The sequence below is a fragment of the Brassica oleracea genome, chromosome C6 (assembly GCF_000695525.1).
Source record: "Brassica oleracea var. oleracea cultivar TO1000 chromosome C6, BOL, whole genome shotgun sequence".
In the NCBI taxonomy this organism is placed as follows: Eukaryota; Viridiplantae; Streptophyta; class Magnoliopsida; order Brassicales; family Brassicaceae; genus Brassica; species Brassica oleracea.
This window is the reverse complement of record NC_027753.1, coordinates 14,276,761-14,296,382: the sequence shown is the minus strand read 5'-3', so window position 1 is coordinate 14,296,382 and position 19,622 is coordinate 14,276,761. Positions and strand designations below refer to the sequence as shown.

The window sequence follows — 19,622 nt, the reverse complement described above, 5'->3', positions numbered from 1 at the left end:
AGCTCTTGTATCTTTATAAAGAAATTCGGCCAGGGCTTTGTGATTATAGCAGTGTATGTTGATGATTTGAATATCCTAGGAAACTCTGGAGAGATCTCCTAAACAGTTGAATATCTTAAGAAAGAATTCGAGATGAAAGATCTTGGAAAAACAAATTTTTGTTTGAGATTACAGCTTGAGTACATAAGAGATGGAATCCTTGTGCATCAGATGGCATATACAGAAAAGTACTCAAGAGATTCAATATGGCTGAGTCTCACCCATTGTCTAGCCCCATGGTTGTGAGGTCTCTAGGCTTGGACACTGAACCGTTCCGTCCTATGATGGACGATGAAGATGTCCTAGGTCTCGAAGTGTCATATCTCAGTGCCATAGGAGCTTTGATGTATCTGGCTTGTCACACACGACCAGATATATATTCTGCCGTGAATCTATTGTCTAGGTTTAGCTCTTGTCCAACCCAAAGGCACTGGGACGGGATTAAACATATTATTTTATACTAACCAAAACAAAGAAGGTTTAGTTGGCTTTGCTGATGCAGGTTATCTTTCGGATCCACACAATGCTTGATCACAGATAGGCTATGTTTTCACACATGGTGGAACGGCCATATCATGGCGTTCCATGAAGTAGACGATTGCAGCCACATCTTCAAACCATTAGGAGATATTGGCTATACATGAGGCCAGCCGCGAGTGTGTTTGGTTGAGGTCCATGACCCAACATGTACGAGTTGATTGTGGGAGGTCTGAAGGCAAGGACGCACCAACCGTGATGTTAGAGGACAATGCAGTATGCATTGCTCAGCTTAAGGACGGCTACATCAAAGGAGACAAGACGAAGCACATCTTGCCTAAGTTCTTCTTCACGCATGAACTACAGAAAGCCGGCGAGGTCCAAGTGGTCCAAGTGCGTTCCAGTGACATCTCAGCTGATCTATTTACCAAGTCACTTCCTACCTCGAAGTTCAGGAAGCTCACGCATCAGATAGGGATGCGTAGACTGAAAGACCTTCAGTGATGTTCAGAACAGGGGGAGTAATACGTGTTGTACTCTTTTTCCTTCACCATGGTTTTGGCCCATTGGGTTTTCCTGGTAAAGTTTTAATGAGACAACATCTAAAGCGTATTACAAACTCTGAATGGTTATGACATCCAAGGAGGAGTGTTATAAATCATATTGTGGATGTCCATAACCGGCCCGGTCCATAACCGGCCCATACATGAGAGAGAGAGAGAAAGCCGACACCTAGAGAGAGAGTCAGCCAATCCTACTTTCATTTTCCTTATTAGTTTATGATTTATACTTTTTCTATATTTGTATTTCCTTTTCTCTAGTTTTTCTATTATTTTATGATGATGTAATTTCATATATATATAAAAGACTCATTATGTTTATGAATAATTCAGAAAAACATATAGATTATATTATGTTGTTTCACGACACAAAATACATATTGCAATTAAAGTAAAGAATACACGCACGAGCACTAATACGTGGCAGACAAAGAGTGGTCGTTGACATATATCTCCAGCAAAGACAGTAATGTTAGGTCTATCTACGTGATTTCCCAGAACTACCCTCGTTCTACATAATGAGGGAGGGGTAGTTTAGGAAACTATATATAGGCACCAACAAAGAAGTCCATAAGCTCCTCATCAGATCCAAAACGCGACCATCTCATAACAAATCTCATCCCCAAGAGAGGGAGCGATATAGAAAACGAGTCTCTTCCTTTATAAATCCCATTTTACAAATCTCTTTTCCCTCCCCCAAATCTCCTCTTCTTCTGTATATATATAAAGCCTACCCCTTTTTTTCAAATCTTTCTCTTCTCATCATTTGGGGCTAACGAAACCCTAGATTTGTGATTCCGAACTGCAAACTAGCGAAAGGTCTGATTCTGTTTCTTACCCTTTGTTTCTTATGGGTTCAATTACTCGGATCTGGTTTCAGTTTCGTCCTACCCTTTTAAGCTGTCGTTTCGAATTGGATCTCATAATTCTTTCGATTAGTTTCATAGCTCTGTTAACAAAAGCGCGGTCCGTGTCTGATTGTGAAACGATTGTATAAGCTCTATGCTCGTAAAATTCAGTAATCAATACCCTTTTTATTACAACCTGTTTTGGTCAATGAATTCGACTTAAATCATCTGTTGTCTCGTGTATGTTTGTCGGCTTAGATCCACATGAGTTGTTTCAGTTATACGGTCTGTGTCGAGATCTCTAGCTGATTTTTTATGTGTTTGTTTGTGTTAGAGAATGGCTGAACAAGGAATGGAAGGGAGCCAGCCAGTTGACCTTAGCAAGCATCCTTCAGGGATCGTTCCAACTCTTCAGTGAGTTCTCTCTCTCTTGTTCTTTTTTAGATTCTTGAGTTTGTGCTTTCTGTGAAATGACAAGATTTTTTAAAAACTTTTTGTCTTGTTTGTGTGTTTCAGAAACATTGTATCGACAGTGAACTTGGACTGCAAGCTTGATCTTAAAGCCATTGCTTTGCAGGCTCGTAATGCTGAATATAACCCCAAGGTTTTTGTTTTACTAACCTATCACTTTTGATTAGACCTGAATTAAAAAAAAAAAGTGTTTTAAGAGCCATTAGTATTAATATTCAGGGTTAACACTTATGTCAGGTTATTTGTTTTTTTTTTTCTCTGAACCTGATTGGCCGGCAATATGATGTTTAAACTAATTTTGTTTGTATTTTTCTGGATTTAGTTTAATGTTCTGTGTGTTTCATGTTACAGCGTTTTGCTGCGGTAATCATGAGGATAAGAGAGCCAAAGACCACAGCGTTGATCTTTGCGTCTGGGAAAATGGTATGTTATATCGTCTTTACAGCATATTTGTTCACCTTTTTCTTATATTGATCGATCTACCCTGTTCTCGTTTTAACGCGGCTTCTATGTTGTCTTATTTCAGGTGTGTACTGGAGCTAAGAGTGAACATCTTTCGAAGCTGGCTGCGAGAAAGGTAAAACCAGCTCCTCTTACTACTTTCTGATTTTCTTTCTTCCGGGGACACTGTAGTCAGAAGCTTGATAGAGTTTCAGTAGGTGTTTTTTATTATGTTAAAAGATAAAAAAAACCTTTTTTATTGTTCAGTACGCTCGGATTGTTCAAAAGCTTGGCTTTCCTGCAAAGTTTAAGGTATTCAAATATCTATCTCTGACATTCCGAGTAGCAATTCGTTTGGTTTTCATTGTAACGAAATTGCTGTTTGCAGGATTTCAAGATACAGAACATTGTAGGGTCTTGTGATGTCAAATTCCCCATCAGGCTTGAAGGTCTTGCATACTCTCACAGTGCTTTCTCAAGTGTAAGTGATGACTGATAACCTCAAGTATTGTAGTTGTAAGATGGAGATAATAATGTCTGATCTGATGATTCGCGTCTCTCTCTCTCCAGTACGAGCCTGAACTATTCCCAGGACTGATATATAGGATGAAACAACCAAAGATTGTACTCCTTATTTTTGTGTCTGGAAAGATTGTTATAACCGGAGCCAAGGTAAAATAAATAATCTTACTTTCTCCTCAGTATGATTTAAACACATTTTGTTATGAAACTACTTGGGGTCATCTGATGGAAATCACTATCAGATGAGAGAAGAGACTTACACCGCCTTTGAGAATATCTACCCAGTTCTTACAGAATTCAGGAAAATCCAGCAATAATACTATGTGAGTCTCCAACCTCTCTCTTTGTATTCTTTTTTGTATACCTCTTAAACTAATCAATGGTTTGATTGACTATATGATCCTTTGATACAAGCAGAGCCTATATATGAGAAGAAACCAAAAAGCATGTTCACGTTTGGGTTGTCAAGAACTAGAGATCTCAGGGTGGAAAAGCTATTGGTGAGGTTATCCTCTTTCAACAAGGACTTGGTTTGATGCAGATTGAAAACCAAAAACTGTAAATACCGAAAGGAGATGCCAATAGAGAATCTCTCTTGTTTTTTTCTTTGTTCTATCTGTTTCTTCCACGTATCTTGTTTCTTGTAATGTTTGTTTAAGTGAGTAATATCATAGTAACTTAGAACCTCTCTGCTAACCATCTGTAATAAGACACCTAGACTTTGTAATAAACTCCTTTTAAGCCGATTTGCGGCTTTAGTTTCTTAAATGTTGCGAGTATCATAGATCATTTTAACGATTATTTGTTAGCTTTTAATGGCCACAGATGGTGTTAGGCAAATTAATTGCTTATTAGTTTATCAACAAACACTTAGTACAGTGTTTTTTTTTTTGTAACACAACACTTAGTACAGTGTAAATAGACAAACTATAGTTCTTTTAAGTTTTGTGAAGAAACAGATAGAACGGGTAGTACTTGAAAGTCGACTTGATTGCGTCCAATGTCTGCATCAAACGTGAAAAGAAAACACATGATTTGCTAAGAAAATGGGGTTTTTGGACCAAGATGATGATGAGTGACATGAACTTGCCTTGTTCTTGGTGGGCGGGCATGTAGAATGGTTCAAAATACAAGAGGGAATGGAGTGTCCAGACCACAAACTCTGCTTACCGGAGCTTCTAGCTGCATACCAAACGGTAGTTAAAAAACACTTGAGAGAGTTAATCTCTTGCAAGAGAGAGAGTGAAAGAGAGCAAAGATTTGTTGTTGTATCCGAGATGGGCCAAGAATTAAGGCCCAAATTGAAGCAAAGGCCAGGGAAATAGATCCAGGATACGATTACCAATCTGGAGCGTTGAATCCAACGGCCACGATTAACTCAAAAGCTTGAAGAGCTAAAGGGAACTTTAAAAGGGCATCTTCCAAGCGAGCGAGAATAAAGAGATAAACCTACTACTTCCCTTACAATTTTCTTATCCGGAAAAACCCTTCCGGTGAAGAACCTCCTCCGCTGCTTCGCTCCTTCACTTCTCTGTTCGTTCCTTTTCTTCCTTACCATTGATAATCATTTGAGCTTCTCTGCATTTTCAGTGGCTCAGTTTATGTTTGGTGTTGTTATGTTGGATAAGAATTTGCTGTAACCTTTTTAAAACTCTTTTCCGTAAAGTAGTAATTCATTTCCCTAACGTTTTTTGGGTGTTTCATTGATATAAAAATGATTGTTTCCTTAGTGTTTTTAGTGAGCTTTGCTTTGAAATGTGTGTTGCCTGCCTGCCTTTCTTCTTCTTTTCAGACATTGTTGCTAGTTTTCATCCAGTTTAGCTTTATTTTGACTATGTTAACCAAATATTGACGAAAATAAGATATTTTTTTTTTCTTTCATATCTTTGAAATGTTATCTTACTGTGGAGTTGTGTGTTTTTAGTGACAAAATGGCGTCAACTTTCACTGCAACGTCTTCCATTGGTTCAATGGTTGCTCCAAATGGTCACAAATCTGATAAGAAACTTATGAACAAGTTGTTTTCAAGCTCGTTCGGAAGGAGGCAGAACGTGTGCCCCAGGCTCAGAAGATCCAGTCCTGCAATTGTATGCGCAGCCAAGGAGTTGCATTTTAACAAAGACGGCACTACCATTAGGAAACTTCAAGTGAGTATCTGCTTTACATTCTGTCAACTGAAACTTTACTGCTGCCGCTAAATGTCTTTGGTTTGTGATTACTAGGCTGGTGTCAACAAGCTTGCAGACCTTGTTGGTGTGACACTTGGACCTAAAGGGAGAAACGTTGTTCTTGAGAGCAAGTATGGATCTCCAAGAATTGTTAATGATGGTGTGACCGTTGCAAGGGAGGTATGGAATCGTTACCCCCTCTGATAGTGACATATATATTTTTATTGAAAAGACTTTTCTGACTCCGAACTTTCTTATTTAGGTTGAGTTGGAAGATCCAGTTGAGAACATTGGTGCTAAGCTAGTCAGGCAAGCAGCTGCCAAGACCAATGACCTGGCCGGTGATGGTACCACAACATCTGTGGTTCTTGCTCAAGGTTTTATTGCTGAGGGTGTCAAGGTATGTCTAATCTTCTTCTTTTAGCTTTCTCTGGCGAAACTCAAAAATAACAGTGATGTTAATCTTATCATTCAGGTGGTGGCTGCTGGTGCCAACCCTGTTTTGATCACTAGAGGCATTGAGAAGACAGCAAAGGCTTTGGTTGCCGAGCTCAAGAAAATGTCCAAGGAGGTTACACATTTTATACATATCTTTCTTTCATTTACTATGTGAAGAGTCAAAAGTATGATCACTTAAAAGTAAGACATGTCTGATGTAGGTGGAAGACAGTGAACTTGCAGATGTGGCAGCTGTTAGTGCGGGTAACAACGAAGAGATTGGAAGTATGATTGCTGAAGCAATGAGCAGAGTTGGCAGGAAGGGTGTGGTGACACTTGAGGAGGGTAAAAGTGCTGAGAACGCACTCTACGTGGTGGAAGGAATGCAATTTGACCGCGGTTACATCTCCCCTTACTTTGTGACAGACAGTGAGAAAATGTCAGTTGAGTTCGACAACTGTAAGGTAACTGTGTTTCCTAACTCTGACCTCACTCCATCAGATGAATGTTCTAAAGAATTGTTTGTTTTGACTGCAGCTGCTTCTTGTTGACAAGAAAATCACCAATGCAAGGGATCTCGTTGGTGTTTTGGAGGATGCCATTAGAGGAGGATACCCAATTCTAATTATTGCAGAAGACATTGAGCAGGAGGCTTTAGCGACCCTTGTGGTTAACAAGCTTAGAGGTACACTGAAGATTGCAGCTCTCAGAGCTCCAGGATTTGGAGAGCGCAAGAGCCAATACCTTGACGATATTGCCATTCTCACTGGAGGTAACTTGCTCACCCCTTATGTTTAAAAGCATAATCGTTGTGGTCTTAATCTTGTCCTCTCTTTTTTTCTTTCTGCGCTTGCAGCAACTGTGATTCGTGAGGAAGTTGGTCTTTCACTGGACAAAGCTGGAAAAGAGGTTCTTGGACATGCCGCAAAGGTCGTCCTCACTAAAGAGACTTCGACCATTGTGGGTGATGGGAGCACACAGGACGCAGTGCAAAAGCGTGTTACACAAATTAAGAACCTTATTGAGGTACCGACGTGTAATAGATTTATCTGATCTCTACTTATTTTTGTCGACAGTGTACTTATAGTATATGCTTCTTGGTTTGTGCAGCAAGCAGAGCAAGATTATGAGAAGGAAAAACTGAATGAGAGAATTGCAAAGCTCTCCGGTGGAGTTGCTGTGATTCAGGTTCATACAAACCCCATTAGTATTCTTTAATATAACAAAAGAGTATGTTCGAGAGATATTAATTAAAGGTCTTATGTATTGGTAAAAGGTCGGAGCACAAACTGAGACAGAACTCAAAGAGAAGAAACTGAGAGTTGAAGATGCTCTTAATGCTACAAAGGTGATCTTTTATTGCTGAGGTTTAAAAAGCATACTCGTGAACTATACTGATATGATTGATATTTGTCAGGCTGCTGTTGAGGAAGGTATTGTAGTTGGTGGTGGTTGTACTCTGCTTCGGCTTGCTTCCAAGGTTGATGCCATTAAAGCCGCACTTGAAAATGATGAAGAAAAGGTAAATTCATCAAAGCTTTCAGTTTCTTATTAAGAAACACTTCATGTCTGCTTCTAACTTCCCTGATTCCCTTAACTTCAGGTTGGTGCGGATATAGTGAAAAGAGCACTGAGTTACCCTCTGAAACTGATTGCCAAGAATGCTGGAGTCAATGGAAGCGTAGTTAGCGAGAAGGTAGTTTAACAGACAACCTTCACACACACTTTAAAGCAGATGCTTGAATAGCTGTCTTTTTATTCATTTGTCAGGTGCTTTCTAACGAGAACGTGAAATACGGTTACAATGCTGCAACCGGCAAGTACGAGGATTTAATGGCTGCAGGAATCATTGATCCAACAAAGGTCAGTTTTTTTTTCTGCATACATAAACTGTCTTCACTAGCTAATTTGGTCATCAGAGAACCTGAATGTGCTTTTGTCTGGATATAGGTTGTGAGGTGTTGTTTGGAACACGCAGCTTCGGTTGCAAAGACATTCTTGATGTCAGACTGTGTTGTTGTTGAGATCAAGGAACCTGAGCCAGTTCCCGTAGGCAACCCAATGGACAACTCAGGTTTGTTAAGACATTCATATACTGTGAAATCCACCAAACAATTCATAGTCCCATCACTGATTCTATTTACTACTATTATTACAGGATATGGATACTGAGGAGAGAGGGGAACAAAGTAACTCTGCCGGAAGTTGATTGCTTTTAGCTTGTAATAGATGAGAGCTAAGTGTAATGGTTTTGAACCAAGAGAATGTGATTTGTGTACTGGAATTTTGAATCAATCTTATGAATAAAATCATGATTCCTTAAATGTTTGGAAATTATTTTACCCTGAGATCATGTTGTCTACAACTAATGCATGCACATGACCGTATCTGAATTTAGGTAATGACATGACATACTAAAACAAACCATAACGCTACGCTGAGTTTTACTTTCATTTCATATGAGAAATATACAACTTGGACTGTAATGGTAAAGAGAGAGATTCACAGGTAAAAAAAGAACACCTTTAAGATTGAATACAATTCCTCAAGAGTATATATATATAAGCCAAGAAGAGAAGAGAAAGCGAAGCGAAGCTATGAACAGAATCACATCAAAAAGACATAAACTTTTAAGTCTTTCGGTGGTGAACTATTTCTTGTTAAAGCCAAACAAGGATTTGATGGCGTTAATGGCACTCTCGTTGATGAAAGATTCATCAAATTGCTTCATGAGTGGATCGAAAGCTTCTGACTTCCTGATGTTTTCCAGATCTGGATCGCTTCGGATTCTCTGCAAACAAAACAAATCCCTCATCAGCTTCAACAAACAACACCATCTCTTTTAGGGAAACATGACAAGTCATCGAGATTACCTTGAAATCTTCATATCCTGACTTCAATGCTTCTTCCAGAGCAGAGAGACCAGCTTGAACCTATCAAAGGAACTCTTATGAACTCTGAAAACTCAAAATGCAATAATATCTGAAAGATAAAAAAGATAGTATTTGTTACCTGATTAAGTTTAGAGTAGCAACAAGCAACATTGTAACTTGCAACTGATGCTTCATCTGGTGTTGGTTTAGAGCCTAACACAGACTCAAACCTCTCCAGTGCTTCCTCATATTTACCATTCCTACATCAGTTAGAGATTACAAGTCAACATTCACTTTCCAAGTGCCAACTCACAAGAGAACATGAGGATTTTAACTTGGAAAACTGAAGCCCTTCACGAAGATCCTTCTCCCGTTGAGCTTTCAGTTCTTTCTTCCTCAAATAGTTTTGCATCTACCCACACACATTTCACAATACATTATTTTGGTGTAACAACCAACATAAACAAGAAGGTTTCAATAAGAATCTAACCTGAATCTCTCTCAACCTACTGCTAATGAATCCGGCATTTCTCTCAGCTCTTATTATCTCTTTCTCTGTTAACTCACCAGAATCATCCACCTTACCTACAAGAAACAATACAAGTTTCTTAGAGAGTCAGAGAGTATAGTTTTTAGGAATGTTAACAAACAAACAAACCATATCGCTTCTCCATCTGCATAAGCAAAGGACCAATTCGCTGACGGATGGTGTACATAGTCCTACCGTACTCAGCTGCAGGCCAAATCTCTGTTCCAAACACTGCACTGCACACTCGAAATATTCAACGTCCTTTAGTTACACAATGCAAAGATAGAGATACAGGGCCAAGTTTGAAGGTCCGATTCCAGTCACAATCTCTCTAAAGCTAATCAAAATTCAAAGGATGAGAAAAGAAGAGAGCAAACCTTGTGGCAATAACTCTGTCTCCGACTGTGAATTTTCCGGTTTTATCGGCAAATCCACCAGGCAAGATAGCGTCAATGTAAGTGCCACCATCTCTTCCTTTCCTGAATTTCAAACCATAAGGCTGCTCCACTTCTATCTCATATGTTTCGTACTTCTCTTCTCCTCCTCCTCCTCCTCCTGCTTCAGGTTTGGCTGTGGGCTCTGTCTCCGATGCCTTCACAGCGAAACTCCGGCGTTTTGCCACATGGGTATTCCACGAATTGCTCGAAAGGAATAGACTTTTGGCGGAAATGAAGCTGGGTTGAGTGAGCAAGGCAGGGTTTTGCTGGGTTCTTGGCAGTGAATAGAGAGATGGATAACTGGTCGGAGCTAAAGACATGGTTGATTCTTATCTTCTTTAGGTTCGAGCTCAGACACAAGGTAAAGAGACTAGAGTATTAGTTGGTAGATTTTGCCATATGGAGGAGGAGTCCTTGTGTGGTTTGGATTACAAGTTTGCATGATTTAGTGGCTATGGTGTGTTTTGCCACGTGTCATCTTCTAATGGTACCAATGCGCTTGATCCTTTTTTTTCTCCTCCCATTCCAAAAATTCGCATCTCCCCTCACTTTTGATTCTTTTATTACTACAATACCTGTCGTGCTTTCACTCTTAAGTACTGACCAATTCTGCAAGAAGACAAACGCAACACTACAGCAAGAGTGGTATGTTCAGCGAAAGAGTCACTGGCTCTCTAAAGAAAATATCTCATGATGATCCTTAAGTTGAGGCTGCAAACAATTACTCAGGAAAGATACTGAGATAGCAAGAATGTATTCACCTCTTCCTCTTGGATTTGTATAACAAATTTTCCCGCTTGAGTTTTTCGCTTTTCAAGCAGTTTCTCTGTTTGGACAAAAACAAATTCTAACTTCCCCATTTGCTTCAACACAACATCAGTAGGAAACTTAGATATGGAAAGCACCAACACAACATCCCTGACAACTATATACACACAGTGTCTTTATTTTTATAAAATGTAAAAAGAGCTGCGTCAAAGTTGAGAAGCTGCTCAAGTTCCAGACAGATTAAAGTTTCATGTAGACATTTGATCTACATGGTGATGTTAAATTCATATGAAACTAAATCGCATAAGTAGAGATACTGGTTGCTACTAAATCTATTCTATTAAAACACAAGTGATATAATATATTTTTAGTACCGAGTTTCGGTTTTAACATTTGGTACGTAAAACTCTGCAATTGTGAATGCAAATGTTTTAGTGTGCTGCAAAGTTTTTATCAAAAAAAAAGTGTGCTGCAAAGTTAGATCAGCCGTCATAACTCTAGTGTGTTATGATACTGATGGTTACATCCCCGTCGTCCCTCGAGAAAAAAGCAGAGACAATAATGAGTCAATTAGTTAAATAACTAGATTTTTAAAATTGTTTAAGAAAGTGACAAAAGCAAAAAGTTGCTATTAAAAATAAAGGTACCAGTAAAACTAAGTTGAAATTTATATGTTATTTTTGTTGAATATATATATATATATATTGGCTGTTTTCAATAATGAATATGTGAATGTGTCTAACAAGCTAAATCATTCGGATATTACAGAAAGTTCAGATGTCACGAAACGTAAAGGAACCGAATTGAAATAAACAGATGAGATATACTTAGAACTAAGCAAGGCATCACATTTTTGAGACAGGATTTGACGCATTGTTCTAATCTCCATTAGCATTGTGAAAACTCTTGTCAATTCTTTATTTGTTATATGTGGTACTTAAAAACTAATAAATAAAATAGTATATTTGTAATATATATATATATGTAATATATATATATATATACATATATGTGTATATATAAAATTATTATTATAATTTTTTTTATATCAGAATCTAAAAACTATATGAAAATAAAATGAAAATTTTAAAAATAATATATAAATGTAATGAAAACTAATATATTTATATCGATATTAAAATAATGTTATCTTTATGATTTTTTTTTAAAAAGATTGTATTTTTTTTTACTTGAATTTCATAAAACCATGTTTTAATATCAAACTGGTCATCGATTTTAGGAGCTTTTCATGGTTTTTAACCGTTTTTACCAGATATGTCGGTTTAACTCAAATCCGATTCTAGCACATTCCGGAACCGGTTAGAAGTGCGAATCACGGTCTAGCCGGTTTAGTTTTCAAAACACTGCTATTGTTTTATATCATTGTGTTCAAATTAATTTTTTATGCACAAAAACTGTCGACTTTTTGTGTTCATACAAAAATGATATACAATATATGTTATCATATTTAACCTGTTTAGCAAAATATAAAGTCTTTCACATGTACAAAATATATAATTACCAAAAATATTTAACATATTAAAAAAACATAAAAATTTGTAAAAAAATCCATGTCCTGATTTTGCAAAACTGTAAAATTTTAATGTTTCAAATAATCATGTTGTATCTTATAAAAATAATTAACACTATTCAAATTTTGTAAAAATAATCAGTAAAAACATATCCGCGTTTTTAAAGCGCAGGTCAAAATCTAGTTTATTATTTGATTAATAGATAAAATTATAACTATACTTTGTTATTTAAAAAAATTATAATTGTTTAGGAATAAAGTGTAAAATTAATGTGCGAAATCGCTATGGCAAAACTGTATAGTACAACATCACAAATTCAATGCAATTGCCAAAACCACTTACGAATAATTAAAAAAATATTTTACACAAATATTATTATAAAAAAAATATAGTGATTACAAAAGAAAACATAAATATTAAAATTAAATTTCAAAAAAATATAAAAAAAAACATTTACCCGTCAAGAACATGTCTGAAATAGAGTCATCTGCAGTACATTGGTCATGAGATGATCTGTCCGAAATCAAAATGCTTCAACCTCTGAGATGCAACCCTGTTCGCTACAAAGATTTGACCAGACAAAAGAGAATGAAAATAAACCAAAAGCCAGAATTAAACGGTGTGTGTGTTTATTATAACATCGAGTGTCTGAAACTCACTAGCAGAAAAAACAAACGTAGAAGTACAACGCACAGTAAAAACATGATATCGTCTAAAGATCTATGCAAGTTTACATATGTCTTCATACTCAATAGACTTAATGACTCTTCCTTCGTAGACACCTTTCTCAATCTGAACTTTAGCACAGAACTTGTCTGTATCCACACCCAACAACTTGGCATTCGAACCACGATAGGCCCCATTCACAATCTTCACCAACCCTCCAATCTGTGGAAGCACCGTCTCAAGCTCCTCCTGATCAACTCGTAGCACATGCTTAGAATCAAGCATTTCAATCTCCCCGACATAGTTGTCAATCACTTCCCTCACAACACCCTTTTGCTTATAATAACCTTTCTCTGCGAGAGCTTTACTCATCACCTTCACAGTGATCCCTTGGAACAACCAGTAAGCTTTACGATTCATCCTCTCCTTCTTCTTCTCTTCCTCCCTCATCAACTCATCCAAAGCCGATCTCCTCTCCGAGTCTCCTCCGCTCCTTTTCCTCTTCTCCCCTCTCTCGTCGTCTTCGTCCTCAAACATATGTTTCGAGCTCTCCCCCCTCGCTTGACCACCCGTAGTAACAGCCTGTTTAATCCCTCCACCAAGAGAGAACCCAACCTTGACTCCACTCTTCAAACTCAAGTCTTCATATTTCTTCTTCTCAACATCAGTTTCAACCTCATCACCAGCATTGAACATCTCAGAAGCTCTTTCGATCTGTCTCTGAATCTCCCTCTCTTGCTTCTCCTCCTCAGCCAAATCACTCTTAACCCTCTTATTCTTCAACCTCTCCTTAAACAAAGTCTCCGAGTCTCTATCGATATAAGTAATGAACCAACCTTTAGGAGTCTCTTCGACCTTGCACTTCCCAGTCTTCCCCAAGTACTTTATAAACTCCGTCAACGTCGCCCACTCCGTCGAGTTCATGTGAACATGGTGCCTGTCGTTGATGTACTCGTTGTAAACCACGGTGGCGGCGATACGAGAGAAACGGTGGCTACGCCGCATGAGATCGAGGAAGGTCGTCTCGAACTCCTCGGAGTAGCCTTCGACGACGCGAGTGGGGTTCTGGCCAAACACCTGCATCTGACGCTGGTGAGACTCGCTCATACAGTGGCACTTGAAGCCGTTCTCGTCACGACACTGTTTCTGGCACATCTGGCAATACCATCGGAGCTTCTGAAGACCCTTCGCCTTCATCCGGTTCGCCATCGCCTTCGGGGTTAGAAAATCGTTCTTTCCCATCCTTCAATAATCTCCTCCAGCAAATTAGGATTCAAATCTAGGGTTTACCTGAACGATCGATTCAGCTGAGATAAAAGATTGCAGACAGCAGGGACCGATCTGTTGGCGTTGAAGTAGAACCGAGTTTTATTGCTTCTCCAAATTTACCCAAAAGAAAGTTAAGTGGACAAAATATATCTTACTTTTAAATTTAACCCTTGTTAAATAAATCTCGTCATTTTAATCCTTAATTTTTCAGTAAATGACAAATAAATCTCGTACTTCCGTCAACAAAATCATTTCGATTCTGTCAAAAGTCAAAAATTTAATTCTGTTAGTTATGTTTAACGGTTCATCTTTAGCATAACCGAAATAGTTTAATAAATACAAATATAAGATTTTTTGTTCCAGATAAAAAAAAATAAAAAATTCTTTATTTAAAATAGTTTAATTAAAAATTTGGAATTTCTCATTTATCAAAACGGCAATTCTCTTAAACAGATAATTTTCAAGTTTTGGTCACAAAAATAAACCACAAGGAGAAAAAAAGACCAAATGTTTCATTTAATAGGTAAAATGACAATAATACCCTAGATATAAAAAATAAAAAAAAAGATATCTTTTTATAGTTTTAGATTATATGTTTTCAAATTCAAATTTTTTTATAAAATTTATTTTTTTCGAATTTATTTTTATTTTTTTTTCAATTTTTCTTTTTATAATTCGAAAATAATTTTTGAAATAATTTTTAAAATTTTTATTTTCAAAATTTTAAATATTTATTTTTTATTTTATAAAATTTTAAACCTCAATCCCAAATCTCCACCCCTAAAACTCTAAACCCTAAAGTTTGGATTAGTTAACCCTATGGGTATAAATGTATATTTACCTCTTTAATAAAACATTTTTGTCATTTTCCTCCTTGTGGTCTATTTTTGTGACCAAAACATTTTGGAATTTCTCATTTATTAAAATGATATGTTCAAATAAATTTAAAATAATATTTTTTAAAATTGAATCGAAGATTAAAAGTTTGGGCAATTCTCCATAATATTCTCTTTTGAGTTTTTATCTTAAAAATAGTACTGAAAGCTAAAAGTCACAAAAATAACATTCATTAATACACTAAATGACCTTATTACCCTTGTTTTATATTAAACAAAATTAAAAAAATAGTAAATCTCTCCGATCTCTCTCACGACTCAAAATCTCTCCGATCTCTCTCTCATGACAGGCCGCCGACAAAATTCCATCAACTCGGGCGACGATGAACACTGTCGTCATCACCGACGAAAGCACGAAGCTTTGATTCTCCAACTCCATCTCGGTATGATTCCAAAATCTAGTGTTTCTTTTATTTGGTTCACAAAAAAGCTTAGGGTTTTCGAATTGAAAATTGGGAGTTTCGATTTGTTGTTATTCGGATAATATATTTGAGCTTGTTTTGTTGTTCAAATCGAACACATAGAACATAATCAGAATTACAAAGAATGAATCTCAGGAAGCTTCATTTACAGAGATTTATCCTCGTGATTTTCGTTATGGGTATATGTCAAAGCCTTTCTGTGTCATTTTAAAGCACGCATCGAGAAATATGATTAATGATCCTCTTGAGCTGTGTTGAACACTCATGTCTTGCGCTTATTTCCCGACCTCTCTTGCCATCATTGCTGCTGCTCTTACTGTCTTAAGCTTAGCTTTTCTAAGCGACAAGTTATTTTGTTGTCCAGCGAGGGAAAGGTTGGAAGTTTTTGGATCTCAAATCAAAGGCTGCTGAATCGTGGAAACACAAGGTTTTGAGGTAATGTACCTTTTGATTTTTTTTTTTTCTAGATACAGTTGATCTACATCAGATGCTATTCTCAAGAACTAGTTGAGCTACATCAAATGCTTATGACATTGTTAGTCTCTTGTTGGTTGTGCTTGTGAAACTGTGTAGTGTTTTTTAAAAATTTTGGAAGGATTTGTGTAGTTTCAGGAAAGCCTTCCAGAAAATCCGATGGTAAAAAATTTGAAAAACTTCTTGCTTGGTGTCTTGTTCTGCTTACGCATGTTGATATCTTTGGTAGGCTCGTGATTTTGCTTATGACATTGTTAGTCTCTTGTTGCTTGTGCTTGTGAAACTGTGTAGGTTTTTTTAAATTTTCTGGAAGGATTTGTGTAGTTTCATGAAAGTCTTCCAGAAAATCCGATGGTAACAAATTTGAAAAACTTTTTGTGGTGTCTTGTTCTGCTTATGCATGTTGATATCTTTGGTGGACTCGTGAATTTTCTTATGACATTGTTAGTCTCTTGTTGATTGTGCTTGTGAAACTGTGTAGTATTTTTAAAATTTTCTGGAAGAATTTGTGTAGTTTCAGGAAAGCTTTCCAGAAAATCTGATGGTAACAAATTTGAAAAACTTTTTTGCTTGGTGTCTTGTTCTGCTTATGCATGTTGATATTGTTGGTAGGCTCGTGAATTTGCTTATGACATTGTTAGTCTCTTGTTGCTTGTGCTTGTGAAACTGTGTAGAGTTTTTAAAATTTCTGGAAGCATTTGTGTAGTTTCAGGAAAGCCTTCCAAAAAATCGGATGGTAACAAATTTTGAAAAAAAAAAAATTCCTTGTTTACGCTGGATAGAAACAAGATGGGAGATTCATTACCTCTCAAACTAGCACTGCCTGGGCTAAAGTACCCTATTGGTTCAGAGCCAAACGAAAGATTTTTGCAGATGGGAACACATGCAACGAATGAGACACATGCCTCTCCAATAGCTCAACAGAGTACTGCGACTCCAATATTAACTCCAAATCAGACGCAGCAGGTACATGCTAATTTTTTTTGGAGTTTTCAAGTAATTTTTGGAAGCTTTTGTATGTGTTCATGATCCCCTTCCTGACTTTTTTTTTGCAGATGGGACATAGGCAACGAATGAGACACTTGCCTCTCCAATAGCTCAACAGAGTATTGAGACTCAAGTTTCGCTAGAGGGAAATTTTAGCCACTAGGCTGAGGAGAATCATCTGTTATTAGCTAAAACATAAACGTATTTAAAACTAAATTTTATATTATAAATATTGGAAATAGTTATGGAATTTCTCGATGAGTTTCCAGAATAGTTGAATATTAGTGTGTTTCTTTCTACCAAAGAAAAGAAGTTTAAACTAAAAAAATGAGATGAGATCAAAAACTAAGGGGAGTAAAAAGCGATCCGATTCCAAGAAGAATCGAACACGGGTTGAGGCAACTTTTTGTCAAGTTTCGCTAAAGGGTTAGTTTAGGCGCTAGTCTGAGGGGAATCATCTGTTATTAGCTAAAACATAAACATACTGAACACTAAATTTTATATTATAAATGTTGGAAAGAGTTATAGAATTTATGGATGGGCTTCCAGAATATTTGAATATTAGTGTGTTGCTATCTATGAAAGTTTAAACTAAAAAAATTGAAATGAGATCAAAAACTAAGGGTGTGATATCTGCATATTTGGAAAATTTTAAATTTTTATTTGGAATTTTGGGAAAAAAAAATTACATCTACAACAACTCGAACCCAAAATATATGGTAAAGGAAGAAGAGTGTGTGGCCACTAGGCCAAGTGTGTTTCAATTGTTTATTGATGTATGTAAATGAATATAATCCACTGATATTTATTCAATTAAAAAAAATAAAAAGCGTTCCAATCCCAAGGAGAATCGAACACAGGTTGGGGCACCTGTTTGTCAAGTTTCGCTAAAGGGAAAGTTTAGCCACTAGGCTAAGGAGAATCATCTGTTTTTGGCTAAAACATAAACGTATTTAAAACTAAATTTTATATTATAAATGTTGGAAAGAGTTGTGGAATTTCTGTATGGGTTTCCAGAATAGTTGAATATTAGTGTGTTTTTTTCTAGCAAAGAAGTTCAAACTAAAAAAATGAGATGAGATCAGAAACTAAGGATTGATATCTGCATATTTGGGAAATTTCAAATTGTGATTTGGAATTTTGAGAAAAAAATGCATTTAAACCTAAATTGTATATTACAAAAGTTGGAAAGCATCCAACTTATTCAGGATAGGCTTCCAGAAGAAAATATATATGTGGTCTGGTGCATATCACGTAAGCATCAAACGAAGAACAACTATAAATTATTTATGAAAACATGTAAATCATCAATAAACCATTGAAAATGAATAAGAATGGAACATGTTGAAAGTATTTAAACGACATTTTAGAAAAATCTTCATAAGAAAAATGAAATAAACTCTATGTTTTTGTTTTCGACACACAGATAAATAGATACACAAACTTCTTCATATCGCCATTTTGCATGTGCTCTTGTTATGTCCTCCTATGCCACATCTGCTGCACTTGAGTGCCTGGGATTTAGAACCAGGAACCCCAAACTCGCCAACTGATCTGATCCTCTTTGTAGGAGGCCTTCCACTGCTTTTTTGGTATCTGGAGGTGGACAAGAAAATTCATCAATATTCTCTGAATAGGTAGACGTTGATAACTCTCCACCAGGGTGTATGCCTTCAGCATAAGCTTTATCCCATGTTTCTGTCGAGTGAATAGCATCTACATAACGGTTTTCATCTCTCTTAGAACGCTTACCAGTATCAATTGCGTGAATGCAAGGTATCATGTCGATGTCAAAAACATTGCAAGTGCATATGAAACTTCGTAGTTGATATAAAGCAACAAACCTTTATACACAACCGACATACTTCTTTAAATACTCTAGTATTGCAGATGAAACTTTTTAATTGGCGATTGTTTCCAATAGAGATTGGGAGAACATCTTCAAACGTGCTTTTCAACTCCAAAGAAATCTCATAGCTCAAAGTTATGTCTTCCACTTGAATACAGAAATCTTCGGAAATCATCTTTAGCAAATCTTCATATTGAAGATCTTCTTCTAAGTTAATAAACGATGCAGTCGTGTTCTTATCCACAACAAACTCCCACTGAAAAGTTTCCTTTGAACTCCATTCTCCACAAACACAAAAAACTTCAACCATATTTTAAAAACCTATTAAAAAAATCAACTAACTGTGTATTAGAGACATTTGAACAAAAAATTCCAAAAAACTAAAAAAATTGTGAGCCTAGAAAGTGAAGATGACGATAATAATAGAATCTGAATCCATTTATGAACTTAAACTTCTAAAAAACTCTAAAATCCAATCACAACAACATATCAAAATCAAATTAATTCACAAAATCATAGAGATCTAATATATCATCGAAATTAAACACTAATTGAAACTAACCAATCATCACTTTATAATCAACAGGTAATGATGATACCTTGAAGATTTAGAGATGCCGAGATACAAAATTGAAGAACGATGAGATGCAGAGGCAGCAAAGTAAACGATGTGGAGAGACGATGACGAAGACGAAGCGGAGAGGACGATTGAGACGATGATGGAGAGGACGACAAAGATGATGGTGGAGAGGACAAGATACGACGGCACAACTTCGTCTAAAACTTTATAAACTTTTCAATTTTTTATTTATATTATTAATTTTGATTAAATAAGGGGTAATGGTCAATGACCATCTTTAATGAAACATTTTTGTGATATTTGGGCATGAAGTCTAGATTTGGAAGAAAAAGTTGGATTAGGGCTATCTGAGGCCATTTCTCTAAAAGTTTTGTTC

At 36.5% G+C, this 19,622-nt stretch overlaps 4 protein-coding genes across 4 annotated transcripts; 2 read left to right on the top strand and 2 right to left on the bottom strand.

Moving 5' to 3' along the window:
• Positions 1–1,660: 1,660 nt before the first annotated feature.
• Positions 1,661–4,137, top strand: LOC106298316 (TATA-box-binding protein 2). Its single transcript, XM_013734418.1, has 10 exons — positions 1,661–1,895; positions 2,259–2,338; positions 2,441–2,528; positions 2,747–2,818; positions 2,922–2,972; positions 3,104–3,148; positions 3,225–3,317; positions 3,407–3,508; positions 3,601–3,681; positions 3,776–4,137. Exons 2-9 carry the CDS (start codon positions 2,262–2,264, stop codon positions 3,673–3,675), a joined length of 603 nt encoding a protein of 200 aa, XP_013589872.1. The 5' UTR covers positions 1,661–1,895; positions 2,259–2,261; the 3' UTR covers positions 3,676–3,681; positions 3,776–4,137.
• A 650-nt stretch (positions 4,138–4,787) lies between these two features.
• Positions 4,788–8,299, top strand: LOC106300192 (ruBisCO large subunit-binding protein subunit beta, chloroplastic). The gene is made up of 15 exons (XM_013736287.1): positions 4,788–4,891; positions 5,283–5,505; positions 5,581–5,706; positions 5,789–5,926; positions 6,002–6,097; positions 6,186–6,428; positions 6,502–6,736; positions 6,821–6,990; positions 7,075–7,152; positions 7,241–7,312; positions 7,382–7,486; positions 7,568–7,660; positions 7,735–7,827; positions 7,915–8,038; positions 8,123–8,299. Exons 2-15 carry the CDS (start codon positions 5,290–5,292, stop codon positions 8,134–8,136), a joined length of 1,803 nt encoding a protein of 600 aa, XP_013591741.1. The 5' UTR covers positions 4,788–4,891; positions 5,283–5,289; the 3' UTR covers positions 8,137–8,299.
• A 92-nt stretch (positions 8,300–8,391) lies between these two features.
• On the bottom strand, positions 8,392–10,229 carry LOC106300193. Its single transcript, XM_013736288.1, has 7 exons — positions 9,744–10,229; positions 9,496–9,602; positions 9,328–9,422; positions 9,173–9,249; positions 8,977–9,097; positions 8,838–8,897; positions 8,392–8,755 (listed from the first exon to the last, which is right to left on the bottom strand). Exons 1-7 carry the CDS (start codon positions 10,121–10,123, stop codon positions 8,615–8,617), a joined length of 981 nt encoding a protein of 326 aa, XP_013591742.1. The 5' UTR covers positions 10,124–10,229; the 3' UTR covers positions 8,392–8,614.
• Positions 10,230–12,692: 2,463 nt separating this feature from the next.
• On the bottom strand, positions 12,693–14,152 carry LOC106296382 (DNA/RNA-binding protein KIN17). The gene has a single exon (XM_013732509.1). The coding sequence runs from the start codon at positions 14,009–14,011 to the stop codon at positions 12,824–12,826; it is 1,188 nt and encodes a 395-aa protein (XP_013587963.1). The 5' UTR covers positions 14,012–14,152; the 3' UTR covers positions 12,693–12,823.
• Positions 14,153–19,622: the final 5,470 nt, after the last annotated feature.